The sequence below is a fragment of the Giraffa tippelskirchi genome, chromosome 6 (genome assembly GCF_054371585.1).
Source record: "Giraffa tippelskirchi isolate mGirTip1 chromosome 6, T2T-mGirTip1v1.2.pri, whole genome shotgun sequence".
Taxonomy (NCBI): domain Eukaryota; kingdom Metazoa; phylum Chordata; class Mammalia; order Artiodactyla; family Giraffidae; genus Giraffa; species Giraffa tippelskirchi.
In genome coordinates, this window is record NC_137280.1 from 89,965,735 (window position 1) to 89,985,579 (window position 19,845).

Here is a 19,845-nt window from a genome sequence, read left to right on the forward strand (position 1 = left end):
GGATTTGGGGAATGGGGCGTGCCTTCCTCCCAGGGAGCAGGCTTAGGGTGGAAGGGTCCCAGGGTCATGGAAACATCTGAGCCCTCATTACTCACTGCTGGTGGTGGGGATCCAGTACCGATGGTTGTAACCTGCAAGGAGAGGCAGGAAGAAAGCATAAGATGATGAGAGAACATTAAGAAAGGAGTGAAGTGTTGAACTAGAAACACAAACTCACAGACCTTCCTGAGTATTTTCTTTGAGATTCACCAATAAATAATGATGGTTCTTTTTAAAAAAATTTTTATTTTTGGCCACACAGTGCAGCATGTGGGATCTTAGGTCCCTGACTATAGATCAAACCTGTGCCCCCTGCATTGGGAGGGCAGAGTCTTAATCACTTGACCACTGGGGAGGTCCTGATGGTTACTCTTTGTGAGTGAACTGCCTCGTACTCTGGTCCTTCTGATTAATTTCATCCTCATAACCATTAACCTCAAAGAAAACAATGATCAGATCACTCTCAGTATTGTTGGGAATTTATCAGCTGCCTGGGATATTATCAACCTCACCAAATGAATGTGTTAGTCTCTCAGTCATGTCCAACTCTTTGCAATCCCATGGACCTGTCCATGGAATTTTCTAAGCAAGAAAACAGGAGTGGGTTGCCATTCCCTTCTCCAGGAGATCTTCCCAACCCAGGGATTGAACCCATGTCTCCTGCATAGGTAGATGGATTCTTTACCACTGAACCACCAAAGAGGACCCTATCCATGATCCAGAACCGTACTTATTCAAATCCTCTGTCCCCCATTTTCCCTTATTCTCCAACTTTATACTCTCTGGCTGACTCCCAAATCTCTCTCTCTCTTCCTCTCTGTCACTATCTCAATGGAGTGGGTTGCCATTCCCTTCTCCAGGGGGTCTTCCTGACCCAGGGGCTGAACTCGGGTCTCCCACATTGCAGGCATCTTCTTTACCTTCTGAGCCACTTGGGCTTTATCAAATGAACAATAAGGACAACAATTTCCTGTGAGTGTTTTCAGCCTTATTTGTGTTTCTTCATCCATGATATATAATTTTGTCCTTGCTCTTTGAGTTTCTCCCACTCCCCAACTCTCCAAAGACAAAGCTTGAGCTTTAACAGCATAGTTCTTGGACTTCTGTGATGTTGGGATTGAGATAGTGAGGGAGAGGAAGAGAGAGAGAGACTTAGGGGTCAGCCAGAGAGTATAAAGTTGGAGAATAAGAGAAAATGGGAGAAAGAGGATTTGAATAAGTATGGTTCTGGATCATGGCTAGGATCCTCTTTGGTGACTCACTGGTTAAGAATTTGTCCACCTACGCAGGAGACATGAGTTTGATCCCTGGGTAGGAAAGATCCCCTGGAGAAGGAAATGGCAATCCACTCTAATATTCCTGCCTGGGAAATTCCATGGACTGAGGAACCTGGTGGGCTACAGTCCATGGAGTTGCAAATAAGTCGGAAATGACTTAGAGAACAAACAACAACAACCAAGAAATGTAATTGAAACTTATTTTGTATTTGATGGTTCGAATGGGTTTATTGAAATAAAACTCCTCTCTGAGACTGGGCCACATGGCACCCAGTTAACTTGAGTTATTCAGGTTTTATCTCATTTGACCCTCACACTAATCTTAGGTGACTTTAAAAAAGAACTTCATTCTAAAAAATGCACAAAATTCTAGAGAGGTCATGACTTGCCCAGGGCCACAGACAGGACCAGGGCTTAACTGAAGCAAGACCTGTAATTCACCAAAACCCATAGTAGTTAACTACTGCTTTTAGGTAACTCTTAAGGACTATTGAAATACAAAACAGATTTTAATCCAAGAAGAAAGAAATTGTCCAAGGTGGTAGAGTGAGGACATAATTAATTAGTTTAAATTGTCATATTAGAGGTCCTTTATTTTTTGAATATTTGTTTCTATTTACTTATTTATTTGGCTGTGTTGGGGCTTAGTTGTGTCACATGGGGTCTTTACTTGTGGCATGTGAACTCTTAATTGCAGCATGTGGGATCTAGTTCCCTGACCAGAGATCGAACCTTGGTCCCCTGTGTTGGGAGTCTTAGCCACCGGATCACCAGGGAAGTCCCTAGAAGTCCTTTAATATGCTTTTCCATCCTAATATTTGAGGCTTGGTATTTAGCTGGGTTAGTCTGCAGTGTAGCCTAGTAATCAGGCAGGCTTAGATTTTAGAGTCAATTTAGGTTTGAGTCCCAATTCTACCACTTGTATTAGTCCATCTGGTCTTGGAAAAATGGATTTCTCTTCCTGAGCCTTGTTTGTTCCTCTGTAAAATATACATAAAACTTCAAAAATATACATAAAACTCCAAATATACATAAAATTCCATGTTAGGCAGGATTACCAAGGCATAATACATATAATGCTCTAGAACATGGGTCCCTCAATAAATACTAGCCTTTAGTACAAGTGTTATTGTAGATATTGTTGCTAAGAGCAAAATTGCAAAGGAATTTGTTGCTAAAAACATTACTAACAGCTTCGTTTTTTGTTTCTTGGGTGGGGTGTAGTTCCAGCAGGCCCTTGGAGTGAGTAAAGGACCACAAACTGTTACTGGGAAAATAAAAACGTGAGGATTAGTCACTGCATTGTAAACTCATTGTTTCTCAGGGAAGAGTTAACCCCAGTGACCGCCACGGGCTTGTTTTCTTCCTAGATGTCTGCATGTTCCATTTGGGCTTCTGTGAAAGGTCATTGGAATGAAGACGACTTTGGAGGGAACCTTTATTTCCAGACCTGAAAAGTTCCTTTTAAGTTGTTCTGAGGGGAGAGAACTGAGTCCCTATGGAAATTCTAGGTTGTTCCAGAACTATGAAAGTGAGTACAGAGCAATCACACTGCAAGGAGACCCTATCCGGGGAGCAGGATGAGACCCCAGCTAGCGCAGAGCTACTCACCATTGACATAGAGACTGTTCCTGTCCAGGGTGTAGTGGTCCAGCCGAGTGACACCCTGGGTCTGCTGGCTTAGTTCCCAATACAGACGTTCCGTGTCCAGCCTGAAGCCTGTGGGATCTGAGCGGTAGGTGCAGATCGCATCCATCCTGGTGCTTCTTTCATCCTTATCGGCCCTGGGGAAGAAGGGACACAGGAACAGGAACATGAAGGACACTTAAGGGCAGGATGCTCTTAACAGTGCTTCCCCTTCAATTGCACTCCTTGGTTTTTATTTTTAAAAAATTCTTATTGGAGGATAGTTGATTTACAATGTTGTGTTAGTTTCTGCTGTACAGCAAAGTGAATTAGTTAGACATGTATCCACTCTTTTTAAGATTCTTTTCCCATATAGACCTAGGCCATTACAGAGTATTGAGTAGAGTTCCCTGTGGTATAGAGTAGGTCCTTAGTTATCTATATAAATGAGTTATCTGTTTTATATAGAGTAGTGTGTATATATCAGTCCCAATCTCCCAATTTATCCCTCCCTGCACCTTACCTGCTGGTAACCATAAGTTTGTTCTCTACATCTGTAACTCTATTTTCATTTTGTAGATAAGTTAATTTTTACCCTTTTTAAGATCACTTCGCTGTTTTTTAAAAAAATATTGATTTGTTTTATTTTATTGTTTTGGCTGTGCCAGGTCTTCATTGAAACATGTGTGGGCTCTAGTTCCCTGACCAGGGATGGAACCCAGCTCCCCTGCATTGGGAGTATGGAGTTTTAGCCACTGGACCACCAGGGAAGTCCCTAGGTCAGCACTCTCCCCTGGGTTTCATCTGCTTTTTCAAACACATCTTTTTCCACCTTATGTGGGGCTCCAGATCCCTCCAGCTCCTAAGTGCAATACTCTGCAGGGCTACTCCTTAGCTCAATTTCTTCTTTTCATCCCCATTCTTTTTTTTAAGTTTTAATTTTTTAAATTAATTTTTATTGGAGTATAGCTGCTTTACAACGTTTGTTAGTTTCTACTGAGAGAAAAGTGAATTAGCCATATGTTTACATATGCACCCTCCCTTTTGGACTTCCTTCTCATTCAGGTCACCAGAGTGCATTAAGTAGAGTTCCCTGTGCTATACAGTATGTTCCCATCAGTTGTCTATTTTATACATAGTAAATCAGTAGTGTATATATGTCAATCAGAATCTTTCAATTCCTTCCATCCCTCCTTCTGTCTTGGTATCCATTTATTTGTTCTTTATATCAGTGTCTGTATTTCTGCTTTGCAAATAAAATCATCTATACCATTTTTCTAGATTCCACGTATGTGTTAATTTATGATATTTGCTTTTCTCTTTATGACTTATTCGCTCTGTATGATGCTCTCAAGGTCCATCCACATGTCTGCAAATGACCCAATTTTGTTCCTTTTTATGGCTCAGTAATATTATCCTCATTCTTTTTATTAATTGATTCAAGCTCATTGTTTCACCTACTAACCCCTAGTATACTCCCTGTCTACTCATGAAGGTAAATACAGATAGTGACCACTCCAGTAACCATTGAGTCCTGGTTGGGCCTTGGGGTTGTAAAGATCTTAGGGAGGACAACAGAGATTCCTAGGACAGGGAGCATGTGGGATTGTGGTGCTGAAAAAGACTCCTGAGAGTCCCTTGGACTGCAAGGTGATCAAACCAGTTAATTCTAAAGGAAACCAACCTTGAATATTCATTGGGAGGACAGATGCCAGAGTTCCAATACTTTGACCACCTGATGTGAAGAGCAGACTCATTGGAAAAAGACCCTGATGCTGGGAAAGATTGAAGGCAGGAGGAGAAGGGGACAGCAGAGGTTGAGGTGGTTAGATAGCATCAGTGACTCAATGGACATAAATCTGAGAAAACTCCAGGAGATACTGAAGGACAGAGGAGCCTAGCGTACTGTAGTCCATGGGGTCCCAAAGAGTTGGACATGACTTACCAACTGAACAACAACAGCATGTGGAAGGGAAACCCAAGAGGATTACAGACCTTGGAGAATGTGAATGAATCACCCCATGGCTGGCTGTGACATTGTGTAACAATCTTCATGGAGCCTGAAAGGGGGGGGGGTATTTTCACATGGGCAAATCCAAAGGCTGAGGTCACCTCTTTGGGAACACATGTTGGGTGGGCAACCAAGTTTGGAGAAAAACAGAGAAAATGAGTTAAGAAATAAAGGGAAAGATGGTTCAAAAATATTTTAATGTCTTTGTCTTATGGAAGCAACTTAGATGTCCATCGACAGATGAATGGATAATGAAGATGTGGTACATAGAAACAATGAAATATTACTCAGTCATAAAAAGGAACAAAATTGGATCATTTGTAGTCATGTGGATGGACCTAGAGTCTGTCATGTAGAGTGAAGTAAGTCAGAAAGAGAAAAACAAATTATCATATATTAATGCAGGGAATTTAATATATGGAATTTAGAAAAATGGCATAGATGAACCTATTTGCAGGGGAGGAATAGAGATGCATATGTAGAGAAAGGACATGCGGACATAGGGGAGAAAGAGGAGGGTAGGATGAATGGAGAGCATAGCACTGACATGTATACACTGCTGCTGCTGCTGCTAAGTCACTTCAGTCGTGTCTGACTCTGTGCGACCCCATAGATGGCAGCCCACCAGGCTCCGCCATCCCTGGGGTTCTCCAGGCAAGAACATTGGAGTGGGGTGCCATTGCCTTCTCTGATGTATACACTACCATGTGTAAAACAGATAGCTAGTGGGAAGCTACTGTATATCACAGGGAGCTCAGCTTGGTGTTCTGTGACAACCTAGAGGGGTGGGATGGGGGTGGGGGTGGGAGGGAGGCCCTAGAGGGAGGGGATAGATGTATACATATACCTGATTCACTTTGCTGTACAGCAGAAACTAACACAGTATTGTAAAGCAATTATGTGTTGAGTTGCTCGTGCATGTGTGCATGCTAAATTGTTTCATTCGTGTCTGACTCTTTGCGAACCTGCCAGGCCCCTCTGTCCCTGGAATATTCTAGGCAAGAATACTGGAGTGGGTTGCCATTTCCTACTCCAAAAGCAATTATACTCCAATTTAAAAATGTTACATATAAAAAGAACTAGTTCCATGAAAACATATTTTAAATAAATAAATAAAGGGAAAAAATATCTTTGTCTTGAATTTAAGCTGACCCTACGGTGATTCACCCAAAGCAGCAGCTTTTTCAGAAAGGAGGAAAGATCCTATTCCTCTCTTGTCTGGGAATTCGGCTTGCTATTATCCATGCTCTCCAACGTATTCCCATCACATGTCCCTATAGCATAGTACAGTAGTTCTCGAAGTGCAGCCCAGACACCTCTAGAGTTCCTCAACCTTACAGGGCATCCACCAAGTGAAAAATATTTTCATAGTAATACTAACATATTATTTTCACTTTTACTCTTCCAAGTGTATACAATGGTATTTTTTTCTCCAGAGGCCACAAGGTGAAATATTGTAAAATATGGAATGCAGAAGCATATATTCTGCTGTGTCTTCCACTAAAGCCAGACAGTAATATTGTGGAAAAATAGAAACAATGACCCCTTCCTCATTATGCTTTTCTTTTGGCGGGGGTTGGGGGTAGGAGAAATATGGCTATTATTCACTCCTCCTTCTTCTTCTTTTTTAATCTTCTGGCCATGCCACGTAGCATGTGGGATCTTAGTTCCCTGGGAAGTGGTTTTGGAAGACATCTCACCTGAGCAAGGTCAGTCTACAGCCGGAGTACCGGGAACCAATGCTGCTGTCTCTGAACAAAGGCCTGAGCTGGGAAGAATGAGAGGGAGATGAGTGAGAGGGAACAAGAGAGCAGGGTGTTGGGAGGTCGAGGCAAGGTGGGCTTTGGTGCGGGTCTCTCACCAGCAGCTGCAGGTGTCTCTCAGTGGCTTTGAATATCTTAGAGTCCGAGTTTCCCAGGTCCTCTGTGTAGTGCAGGTTAGTGATGGTGAAGTTGACAGTAAAAGGCATCAAGAAAGGAACTGCAGCTGCAATGGCAGGGAAAGTAAAATGAGGCCAGTCCTGAGTCAAGCCTGGGCTGAGGGTGGGAGCTAAGGCTCTGAGGACACACCTTAACTCCATTGCCCAAATGAGGGTCTGGCATAGGCTGTCCCACCTGAGACACCTCATGCAGCAGTCCTTGTCCAAGACCCTCCCATATCAGCTGACCAACCATCCCAGTTTGCTTGGGATTACGTGGATTCTTAGGGCATCCCTAGTGGCTCAGTGGTAAAGAACCTGCCTGCCAATGCAGGAGACATAGGTTCAATCCCTGGGTCAGGAAGATTCCCTGGAGGAGGATATGGCAACCCACTCCAGTATTCTTGCCTGGGAAATCTCATGGACAGAGGAGACTGGTGGGCTATAGTCTATGTTGTCGCGAAGAGTCGGACATGACTTAGTGACTACAAAAGCAACAGCAACAATATGTAGGTTCTTGGGATGCAGAATTAATCACCTTATTTCCGCCTCCCCTTTGCTCTTACCATTTCAGCACGTACCAGTACCTGCATGTCTTTGTCTTAGGGAACTTAGGCCCAGGGAGCATCCCTGTAGCAATGATTCTTGGGAGTTGGTGGATAAATATCCTAACTCCCTCCCCACCCAAGATGGGTTAATTCCACAGCTCATGTTTTGTGCATTCTCCTAGGGTCCCCCTCCAGCCTCCAGAACTGTGAGACAATAAATTTCTGCTGCTTAAGCCACTCAGTTTGTTGTACTTTGTGAAGGCAGCCCTAACAAGCTAATTCACCAAACGACTTAACAATTTCTATTCTAGGTGTATACCCAAAGGGAATGGAAAGAGGGACTCAGACAAATCAGTGCACACCCAAGTTCATAGCAGCATTATTCATCATAGCCAAAAGATGAACGCAGCTTGAGTGTCCAACAGATGGCTGGACAAAATGTGGTCCATCCATACAAATGGAATATTATTCATCTGGTGGCTCAGTGGTAAAGAATCTGCCTGCCAATGAAGAAGATGCGAGTTCAATCCTTGGGTCAAGAAGATCCCTGGAGAAGGAAATGTCAACCCACTCCAATATTCTTGCCTGGAAAATTTCATGGAAAGAGGAGCCTGGAGTGCTACAGTCCATGGGGTCTCAAAAGAATCTGACATGGCTTAGTGACTAAAACAGCAACAACAAACAGGAATGAAGTTCTGATAAACACTACAACATGGATGAACCTTGAAGATATCATGCTAAACAAAATAAGCCAGACACAAAAGGAAACATACATTGTATGATCCCTCTTACATGAAATACCTATAATAGGCAAATTCATATAGACCATGAATAGATTAGATGTTACCATGGGCTGGAAGGAGTGGGAAAGGGGGAATTTTTGCCTAATGAGTTCACAGACCATATTCAGGGTGATAAAAAATTTTGAAAACAGGTAGAAGAAATGTTTGCACAACAGTGTCAATGTAACTCATGCTGCTGAATTATCCATTTACATATGATTGGTAAATGTATATACTATTTTATATATGCCCAGTTGCTTAGTCGTGTCCAACTCTTTGTGACTCTATGGACTGTAGTCTGCCAGGCTCCTCTGCCCATGGGATTTTCCAGGCAAGAATACTGGAGTGGGTAATAATACTCCAATTATTTCATATATATATATGTATATATTATATATATATATTATTTCATATATATTATATTTTATCACAATAAAAACACTATTCTTACTTGTTCCTGAAGTCACAGTCACAGAGGCCAAGGTAGATGTTCCAGGTGTGGTCACATGGGCAAAAGGATTTCCAGCCAGTGTGTTGAAGGTGGTTGTGGTCTCGGCCACAGTGGGGCCCGAACCTGTGGCAGCTAGATGGGTGGTCTCAACAGTGGTGGTTTTCAGGATAGTGGTTGTACTTAATCCTTCCACATGACTGGTTTTAGGTCGCGTTGTGGTCTCTGATGATCTCAAGGTCACAGTGTCCCCTGTCACAGTTTTGGGAAATTCTGAGAGTTCAACTGAGGTTGCAGGTGGTGAGGTTTCTGTGTTCCCAGAAGTTACAGTATAAAGCTCAATGGTTGTTGCAGGGGTCCTGGAAGGCCCAAGACCACCAGGGGAAAGAGTCAGAGCAGGGAGGCTTGTACTGGCCTTGGCTTCAGGACTGGTGGCCAGTAAACCTGTGGTCTCTGGTAAACCATGGAAAATAGCTGACATTGCAATAGTTGTGCTGAGTTCTGTCTCCTCAGTGGAGACTGAGGCTGTTTCTGCAGTAACACCAAGTGAAACGGTTGGATTTAGATCAACTCTGGCTGTCATGGTCACAGGTATGGTGAAGAGAGAGAATGTTTCTGGTGGACTGAGAGAAACAGTCTGAGATGTAAGAGCTGTACTAGTCTCCAACTCAGGCAAGATGGGTGGTGAGGCTGTGGTTTCTGGTAAATGAGGAATAACAGTTGATGCAGGAGAATTGGTGCTCGTCTCTGCACTGGAAGAGGTGGCTGTGGTTGCTGGTTCACCAGGAGAAAGAGTCAGAGGTAGAATAGCCATAGTGGTGTCTGTCTCAGAGTTCACTGTATCTGGTAAACTAGGGGAGACAGTTGTAGCTGGGACAGCTGAACTGGTTTCTGTCCCAGGTCTGGTGGCCGTTGAGGGTGTGGTGTCAGATTCACTATGGGAAACACTGGGGGTTGTCCTGGAAACAGTTGGACTGGTCTCTTCAGGATGGGTGACAAGTGAGACTGTTGTATCTGGCTTTCCACGAGAAACAATCAGAATTTGAACAGCTGAACTTGTTTCAGTGTGGGTGACCCCTGAGGCTGTAGTCTCTGGTTTCAGTGTGGAATTAGTCTGAGTTGGAAAAGTTGTACTGATCTCTGTCACAGAATTGGTAACCAGCGAAGTCACCAGCCCTGATACACCAGGTGAGACAGTTGTAGCTGGGACAGTTGAACTGGTTTCTGTCCCAGGACTGGTGGCTGTTGAAGGTGTGGTGTCTGATTCACTCTGGAAAATTTTGGAGGTTGTCCTGGGAACAGTTGGGCTGGTTTCTTCAGGATGGGTGACCAGTGAGACTGTTGTATCTGGCTTCCCAGCAGAAACAGTCATAGCTTCAACAGTTGAACTGGCTTTTGTCTCAGAATGGGTGACCCATGAGGTTGTGGTCTCTGATTCATGTAGGGAATCAGTCAGAGCTGGAAAAGCTGTACTGGTCTCTGTCCCAGAACTGGTAACCAGTGAAGTCACCATCCCTGGCACACCAGGTGAGACAGTTGTAGCTGGGACAGCTGGACTGGTTTCTGCCCTAGGACTGGTGGCTGTTGAGGGTATGGCATCTGATTCACTCTGGGAAATATTGGAGGTTGTCCTGGGAACAGTTGGGCTGGTCTCTTCAGGATGAGTAACCAGTGAGACTGTTGTATCTGGCTTCCCATGGGAAACAGCCATAGTTGGAACAGCTGAACTTGTTTCTGTGTCAGTGACCCCTGAGGCTATTGTCTCTGGTTTGTTCATGGAATCAGTCAGAGTTGGAAAAACTATACTGGTCTCTGCCATGGAACTGGTAACCATTGAGGTCACCAGCCCTGGTACACCAAGTGAGACAGTTGTAGCTGGGACAGTTGAACTGGTTTCTGCCTCAGGACTAGTGTTTGTTGAGGGTGTTGTGCTTGATTCACTATGGGAAACACTGGGGGTTGTCCTGGGAACAGTTGGGCTGGTCTCTTCAGGATGGGTGACCAGTGAGACTGTTGTATCTGACTTCCCATGGGAAACAGTCATAGTTGGAACAGCTGAACTTGTTTCTTTCCCAGAATGGGTGACCTCTGAGGCTGTTGTCTCTGGTTTGTGAGTAGGATCAGTCAGAATTGGAAAAGTTGGAACAGCTGAACTGGCTTTTGTCTCAGAATGGGTGACCCATGAGGTTGTGGTCTTTGGTTCATATAAGGAATCAGTCAGAGTTGGAAAAGTGGTACTGGTCTCTGCCTCAGAACTGGCAACCAGTGAGGTCACCATTCCTGGTATACTGGGTGAGACAGTCATAGCTGGGACAGCTGAACTGACTTCTGCTGCAGGACTGGTAGTCATTGAGGGTGTGGTGTTTGATGCACTCTGGGAAACATTGGAGGTTGTCCTGGGAACAGTTGGGCTGGTCTCTTCAGGATGGGTGACCAGTGAGACTGTTGTATCTGGCTTCCCATGGGAAACAGTCATAGTTAGAGTAGCTGAACTTGTTTCTGTGTGAGTGACTCCTGAGGCTGTTGTCTTTGGTTTGTTCATGGAATCAGTCAGAGTTGGAAAAGCTGTACTGGTCTCTGCTGTGGAACTAGTAACCAGTGAAGTCACCATTCCTGGTACACCAGATGAGACAGTTGTAGGTGGGACAGCTGAACTGACTTCTGCAACAGGACTGGTAGTCACTGAGGGCATGGAGTCTGATTCACTCTGGGAAACACTGGAGGTTGTCCTTGGAACAGTGTGGCTGGTCTCTTCAGAATGGGTGACCAGTGAGACTGTTGTATTTGGCTTCCCAGGGGAAACAGTCATAGTTAGAATAGCTGAATTTGTTTTTGTCCCAGAGTGGGTGACTGCTAAGGCTGTTGCCTCTGGTTTGTGTGTAGAATCAGTCATAGTTCTAAAAGTTGTACTGATCTCTGCCCTAGAACTAGTGATCAGAGAAGTCATAACATCTGGTACACTCGGGGAGATAGTTGTAGTTGTAATGGCTGAAATGGCTTCTTCCTCAGAACTTGTAGCCATTGAAGGTGTGATGTCTGATTTACTATGAGGAAAACTTGGAGTTGTTCTAGAAATAGGAGCATTGGTCTCCACAGAATGCATGACCCATGAGGCTGTTGTCTCTGGTTTATGTGAAGAATCAGTTGGAATTGTAAAAGCTGTACTTGTCTCTGTCCCAGAACTTGTGAAAAGTGAGGTCACCAGCCGTGGCATAGTAGAAAAGACAACTGTAGTAGCTGAACTAGCCTGCACCCCAGGATGAGTGACCAATGAGGCTGTGGTCTTTGGCTCAACAGGAGAAAGTGTCAGAGCTGGAATCCTAGCATTTGTCTCAGAACTGGTGGCTTGTGTGTTCACTGTATGTGGTACACTAGTGGAAACAGTTGGAGTTAGAATAGCTGGACTGGCTTTTGGCTCAGAATGAGTCACCCATGAGGCTGTGGTTTCCATTTGACCTGGAGAAGCAGTCAGAGTTGGAAGAGTGGTACTAATTTCTTCCCCAGAACTAGTAACCAGAGAGGTCACCAACTTGGATACACTAGGTGAGACAGTTGTAGCTGGGACAGCTGAACTAGATTCTGTCCCAGGACTGGTGGCTGTTGAGAATGTGGTGTCTGTTTCAGTATGGGAAACATTAGGGGTTGTCCTGGGTAAAGTTGGACTTGTCTCTTCAGGATGGGTGGCCACTGAGACTGTTGTATTTGGCTTCCCAGGTGAAACAGTCGTAGTTGGAACAGCTGGACTTGTTTCAGTCCCAGAGTGGATGATCCCTGAGGCTGTTGTCTCTGGTTTGTGTGTGGAATCAGTCAAAGTTGGGAAAGTTGTACTAGCCTCTGCAACAGAACTGGTAATCAGTGAGGTCATCATCTCTGGTACACCAGGTGAGATAGTCATAACTGGGACAGCTGAACTGCCTTCTGCCCCAGGACTAGTGGCTATTGAAGGTGTGGTGTCAAATTCATTCTGGGAAACATTGGGGGTTGTCCTGGGAATACTTTGGCTGGTCTCTTCAGGAGGGGTGACCAGTGAGACTGCTGTGTCTGGCTTCCCAGGGGAAATAGTCATGGTTGGAATTGCTGAACTTGCTTCTGTCTCAGTATGGGTGGCCCCTGAGGCTGTTGTCTCTGATTTGTACATAGAATCAGTCACAGTTGGAAAAGTTGTACTGGTCTGTGCCACAGAACTGGTAACCTGTGAGGTCACTATCCCTGATACAGCAGGTGAGACAGTTGTAGCTGGGACAGCTGAACTGAATTCTTCCCCAGGACTTGTAGCCACTGAGAATGTGGTGTCTGATTCACTATGGGAAACATTGGAGGTTTTCCTGGGAACAGTTGGGCCGGTCTCTTCAGGGTGGGTGACCAAAGAGACTGTTGTTTCTGACTTCTCAGGGAAAACAGTCATAGTTGGCATAGCAGAACTGACTTTTTCCCCAAGACTGGTGACCACTGAGAGCATGGTGTATGATCCATTATGGGAAATAGGCATTGTCTTGGGAAGAGTTGGGTCGGACTCTGGAGGCTGGGTGACCAAGGACACTGTTGACTCTGATTCATGCAGGAGCCCAGTCAAAGTTGGCAATGTTGTACTGGTGTCTGTCCCAGAATTAATGACCAGTGAGGTCACCATCACTGGTTTGCTAGGTGAGATAGTCATCACTGGAGTGGCTGAACTGGCTTCTGCCCCAGGACTGGTGGTTGCTGAAGATGTGGTATCTAATTCTCTAGGGGAAAAATTCAGAGTTGTTTTGGAATCATGTGTGCTGGTCTCTGTGGAATGGAGCCATGAGGTTGTTGTATCTTGTTCATCAGGGGGGACAATCGAAGTTGAGAAAATGGAACTGGCTTCTATCCCATGGTTGGTGACCCATGAGGCTGTTGTCTCTTGTCTATGTGTGAAATCAGTCATAGTTGGAAAAGTTGTGGTGGTCTCTGCCCCAGAACTGCTGGTAGGTGATATTTCCACCCTTGATACAACAGGGGAGATAGTTGGAGTTGGAACACTTAAATTGGCCTGTGCCCCAGGATGGGTAATCAAGGAGACTGTTGTTTCTGACTTACCAGGGAAAACAGCCAGAGTTTGATCAGCTGAGCTGGTCTCTGTCCCATGACTAGCAACCAGTGAGGTCACCATCCCCAGTACCTCAGGGGAGACAGTTGGAGTTGGAACAGCTGTACTGACTTCTTTCCCAGAACTTGTAGTTGTTGGGGGTGTGCTGTCTGATTCACTATGAGAAACATTCAAGATTGTCCTGGAAACAGTTGGACTGGTCTCTGCAGGATGGGTGACCCATGAGGTTGTGGTCTCTGGTTCATCCGAGGAAACAGTCAGAGTTGGAAAAACTGCACTGGTTTCTGTCCCAGAACTAGGGACCAGTGAGGGTGCAGTCTCTGGTCCTCTACTGAAAATAGATGAAGTTATCATGGGAACTGCAGTGCTGGTCTCTGCCCCAGAACTAGGGGCCAGTGAGGGTATAGTCTCTGGTCCTCTACTGAAAATAGATGAGGCTGTCATAGGAACTGTGGTGCTGGTCTCATCTCTAGGTCTGGTGGTGAAAGAGGCTGTCATCTTTGGACTATCTGGGGTTGTGATGATCGTTCCTATTGTGCTTGTGCTGGCCTTTTTATCTGATGTCCTGAGGAGAGGCAGCTTTCCTGAAGTGGGAGTAGACACTCTGGTCGTCACTGTCACTATGGTGGTGGTCTTCAGAGCTGTGGCAGTGATCTCTGTCCTCTCTGTCCTTACTGTTGATAATCCTGTGAAGTGTAGGATGGACACAAAATTGGGACAACATGATTACTATTTACTGGGTTGGAAATTGCTTATTTTGTCTCCACGTCAGGAAAGGGAGAGAAATGTCTCTGCCTGGTATGTGCTGAGATCCTTCTGGAATGGGAAAATGCCCTCACCTTACCTGGGGCTTCCCAGGTGATGCTAGTGATAAAGAACCTGGCTGCCAATGCAGGAGATGTAAGAGATGCAGGTTTGATTCCTGGGTCTGGAAGATCCCCTGGAGGAGAGCATGACAACCCACTCCCATATTCTTGCCTGGAGAATCCCATGGACAGAGGACCCTGGCGGGCTTCAGTCCATGGGGTCGCAGAGTTGGTTATGACTGAATCGACTTAGCATACATGTTCTTTGCCTGACTCACCTTGGGCTGCACCTCCTCCATGAATTCTTTTTTTGTTGTTGTGGGTTTTTTTGAAAGTATTTATTTAAAGTAGGAACATAATTTAAAAAAATCAGTTTCTGAGTTAATTATAAATATTAAGGGTGTGAAAATAAAAAAGAGAACAATGAAAAATTGAAAATGGAAACCAACATAAGTTTTTTTTTTCCCCCACTCAGGTAGAAATCAGAAAAAAACAGAAACAAAATTTAAAAACATAATGAATTCTCCTTAACAAAGAACCATGCACATAAAATGAAAGAGCTCTCTGAAAGCCAAATAAATCTAATTGCTCTTTTTATTAAATATAGACACAGGTGGCAGCCATGTTGCCCAAATTCCAGAGAGTATAAATAACTCAGGACCATATTGGAATAATCTCTAATCTAAAATGAGTGAAGGTAGAAAAAGGAAGAGAGGAAAGGTATGGAAATTAGATCACTGTTTTTTTCTGTTTTTGACTGGGCCCTGTAGCTGTGGTTAAGATGCTGCACTTCCAATGCTGGGGATGCGGATTTGATCACTAGTTGGGGAACTAAGATCCCACATGCTACATGGCATAGCCAAAAAACTCCTAATGAGGACTTATTCTATAGCAGGGGGCACTCTAGTCCATACTATGTAGTGGCCTATATGGAAAAAGAATCTGAAAAAGAGTGGATAGGGACTTCCATGGTGGTCCAATGGCTAAGACTCCATGCTCCCAGTGTAGAGGACCTGAGTTTGATCCCTAGTCAGGAACTAGATCCCACATGCCATGACTAAGAGTTTGCATGCTGCAACTAAGACCTGACACAGATAAATAAATAGTTTTTTTAAAGAGTGGATATATGTATATGATACGTGAAACATTCACTTTGCTGTATGAAGCTAACACAACATTGTAAACCAACTATCCTCCAATAAAAGTTGAAAAAAGTTACATCATCATTATTTTGTTCCTTTGCTGTCTCCTCTACTGGACTGAGAGAGCTCCATGGATGCAGTGTCAAAGTATTTTCATCTATGTATCCTCAGTTTATGTCACAGTCTCTAACACACAGTAAATTAATAACAAGCATTTTTAGAATTAAGTGAATATGTGAAACTGACACATTCAACCTTGAACTAAACTCACTCAGCCATCTTAGGAGGGAAGGAAAAGTAACATCTACCTGGTAACTACTTGACAAAGATCCAACTGGGACAGGGAAGCCCATGGCAACTCCATATAGTTTTTTGTCCAAAGAAACAGGGCTTACCTAGTCCATTGGTGAAGAGTCCACCTGTCAGTGCAGGAGATACAAGTTCCATCCCTGATCTGGAAGATCCCACATGTTGCAGAGCAACTAAGCCTTTGTGTCACAACTATTGACCCTGTGCTCTAGAGCCCAGGAACCACAACTACTGAGCCCCTGTGTGGCAACTACTGAAGCCTGCATGCCCTAAAGCCAGTACTCCGTTATAAGAGAAGTCACAGTGATGAGAAGCCTGAGAACCACAACTAGAGAATATCCCCTGCTCTCTGCAACCAGAGAAAAGCATGCGCAGTAACAAAGACCCAACAGAGCCAAAAATAAATGAATAAAAGAAAGAAAGAAAAAATTTTTAAATAGTTTAAATTTTTTAAAAAGAAACATTTCATCCTTCTCAAGCAAGAAATAAAAGCATAAGTCAGATTATTGGGAAATAAAATGTTGAACCTACCTGTAAGACTAGCAGATGTGGATGCTTGGGGAATATGGATGGTAGTGCCTCCATGGGCTGCTTCATTGGGTATCTCTGTAATACGCTTCACATTGCCATCAGTCCCTGAAGGAGAAGGTAGGGAAGAAACCTAAGGTAACTTATCTCTTCCAGAGGAGAACATGATCTAAATGGATCCACTTAATTTGACTACACAACTCAATTCTTCTCAACCATCTGTATGGACTGGAACCAGGGCTATATGTCTTCAGTGGCCACATCTGTTCATAGATCCCTCCATTCACCCAGAGAGTCATCCACCCATCTACCCCTATAGCTACCCATTTATTCTTTCATCCATCCATCCTTTTATCCTTTCTTCCTACCATGCATCTTTCTTTTCATATTTTCTCTCTTCTTTCTTTGCAATTTTTCATCCCTATTTCTTCAATCTCTATTTCCTTTGATCCTTCCTTCCCACTATATATTCACCCTTCCTTCTATACACCCACTTTTCTTCATTCATCTCTCCCTTTCTTCCTTCTTCCCACCCAACCATAGTTCTACCTTTTTACCATTCCATTCATCATTTGCTTTCTGAACACCCATTACTCAACTACCAAGCAATGTTTTAAGAATGCATCAATCCCATTCAATGTGTTTAACTTGGTTGTGAATTGTTAAAGCTAGTTGAGAAATAAGTCACCCTCCTGTACATATTGCCTAGTGAACAGGTGCTGGAGTAGTTGGAGGGCCTCATTGGATTTGTGTCCAGAACAAAATCTGTGGTTGAACTCAACTTATCCATAGAATGAAATCTCCCTAAGTTTCCTCCCACATCTTCTGTTCTTTTGAATGTAGTATTTCTCCTCCTAGGTTTTAAGGTCCCCCTATATCCACAGATACTTTGTTCCCTCAATTTTCATTCACTCCTTTTTCTTTCCCTTGCTGATTCTGTTCTCAATATAGAAACAGGCTCAGTTTAAAGGGGGAATCTCTCCTTTTATTTATGTATTGTTTTACCTGTTGTTTCAGTCCTCTAAAACTCAGTGATGCTCCTTTCATTAGAATTTTTGAGGACCACATGTTGTCAAAGAACTTCTCACCTTATTTCAACTTGGCTCTTGTGCAGCATTTGACAGAACTAACCATTACTTCTTAAAACTCTCACTTCTGGCTTCTAGGAATCTCCTGCTTCTTCTCCTACCTCTCTGACCATTCCTGCCTAGCCTAATGGTTAAGAACATGGTTCCTAGTGCTATGCTTTTGCTTATATAGTCTGAGTTCTTACTACTTACCAGCTTTAATTATCTTGAACAAATTACTCAACCTCTCTCTATATCTATATAACTCATTTGTAAACCGGGTTTATAATAATTCCTTCTTAAACTGTGTTCCAATGGGAATTAAACAACTTACTAGAATAACATTTGACACAGAAGAAGTGTTCTATAAACATTTGTTGCTGTTATTATTATTGTCATCATTAGCATTAGCAGTAATGTTAGAACATCCATCATGGTACTCTAATTACTCAACTGCTTGCTTACTTAGTTTTGTTTCCCCAATGCCCATCTCAGTGCCTGGAAATGAAAACAGATCAACATATAGTTTTTCTAAAGGAATTTCTGGTGCAGTAATAGACTCCTAGGGCTTCCCTGGTGGCTCAATGGTAAAGAATCTGCCTGCCAATGCAGGAGGCGTGGGTTCAATCCCTGGGTCAGGAAGATCCCTTGGAAAAGAAAATGGAAAGCCACTTGAGTATTCTTGCCTGGGAAATGCCATGGACAGAGGAGCCTGGTGGGCTACAGTCCATGGGGTCACAAAAGAGTTAGACATGATTTAGCAACTAAACATCAACAAACAATCACACTCCTAATTAATGCCATTTCCTTCTCCAGGGGATCTTCCTGACCCAGGAACCGAACCTGGGTCTTCTACATTGTAGGCAGATTCTTGACCATCTGAGCCACCAGGGAAGCCCAACTCCTTTTTTTTACCTCTCAGGAAAGAAGCCAAGCCCCAAATAATGAGAGTGTAGGAGCTGTGGGTCCTTACTTGTTGACTGTGTTGAGTGTGGAATAACTTGAAAAGAACTTGTCACTGTTCCCAAACCAACACTCTCTGTCATTCTAGTGTCCATAATGGGTGGCAAAGGAGTCCTGTATGGCTGGGCCCAAGTCTGCAGAGTACTGGTTTTAACCAAGGGTAATTTATCAGTCCTTCTGCTCTCTGTGTCAAGGTTGGTGTCTACTGTGCTTGGGGTGGCTGGGGAGGAAGTAATCCAATGGGAAAGGGAGCTCATTGAAGGATCAGTGGTATGTAAGGTTGAAGACGGGAATGGTGTTGAAGCTGAAGAAGGTAGACTGTCTGCAGCGGTGGACCTGGTATCCTCCTTGGGGTCTGATTCTGTCCTAGAAAATGGACCATCTGAGGAGGTAGCTGAGATGGTACCTGGAACTCCAGATGTGGCAAAGGAAGCCATGGCCTCTGACACAGGAGATGTCAGTGTGTTAGCAAGAATGGGCTCAGCTGAAGACAGCATATCTATGTGTAGGTGGTGAGTACTTGCTGATACAGGCATAGAAAGACTGGATTCTGGGAGAGTTATGCCAGCAGACCCTATTACAGAGGGAGAAGCATGAAAGTGTGTGACTGTTTCCACTGGAATGTCAGTATCCTGTGTAGACAGAGACTGAACTGGGGCTGATGATGTCACAGAAGAGGTAACATCTGTCTTGGGGCTCTTCAAACCATGAGTTGACAGAGCCAATGAAGGTGTGTTTGTGAGTGTGCTAGAGCTGAAACCCAGGGTCATGCTTGTCTCCTTCAGTCCAGGTGTCAGATGGGAAGGTTTCTTGGTTTCAAATGTTGTGGTCTCAAAGGAGGAAGGCTTTGATGTAGAAAGAGTTGTTCCATCCATGGAGGAAGCAGGATATGTGATCCTGGAGGACTCAGAGAAAATTGAGCCAGAAGAACTAAGTTCATGGCCAGAACTGCTGGAACCCTCAGTGGTCATTGTGGTGTGTATGGAAGGAAGAATTTTCACTGTATCTATGGAGAATTCAGAAGTGTAAAGTGTCTGCATGGTAGGATTACTCAAAGGTGGAGGTAAAGTGGTCACTGGTTCAAATATGGTGCCCAATTTCTCTGTGGTCTTCATGAGAACACTGGTGAGAAGTGAAGTTCCAGAGGTGGGAGAGGAGGGGCTCTTCCCTGGTACTATGGGGGACTGAACAGAGGGTGACATCATGGCAGGTGAAGGCACGGAGGAAGATGGAGAGCTGGTTGATATGTCCAAGGTAAGTGTGCCCTGTGTAATCTCATGGACACCTGTCTGGCTGGTGATGGTCATTTC

General features: G+C 44.1%; 1 protein-coding gene across 2 annotated transcripts in view; it reads right to left on the reverse strand.

Moving 5' to 3' along the window:
• The window catches only part of MUC16 (mucin 16, cell surface associated), a 63,051-nt gene extending 52,083 nt beyond the window's left edge, over window positions 1-10,968 (reverse strand). Inside the window, exons 1-6 of one of the 2 annotated variants that reach the window (XM_081504406.1) lie at window positions 10,799-10,968; window positions 8,653-10,371; window positions 6,815-6,939; window positions 6,654-6,721; window positions 2,928-3,100; window positions 96-131 (exon numbers count right to left, since the gene is read on the reverse strand). In XM_081504406.1, coding sequence (XP_081360532.1) covers window positions 96-131; window positions 2,928-3,100; window positions 6,654-6,721; window positions 6,815-6,939; window positions 8,653-10,360 — 2,110 coding nt within the window. In that variant the 5' untranslated portion in view covers window positions 10,361-10,371; window positions 10,799-10,968. Of the gene's footprint in view, window positions 1-95; window positions 132-2,927; window positions 3,101-6,653; window positions 6,722-6,814; window positions 6,940-8,652; window positions 10,372-10,798 lie in introns of those variants that run through there. The other variant, XM_081504407.1, reaches the window with a different exon arrangement.
• Window positions 10,969-19,845: the final 8,877 nt, after the last annotated feature.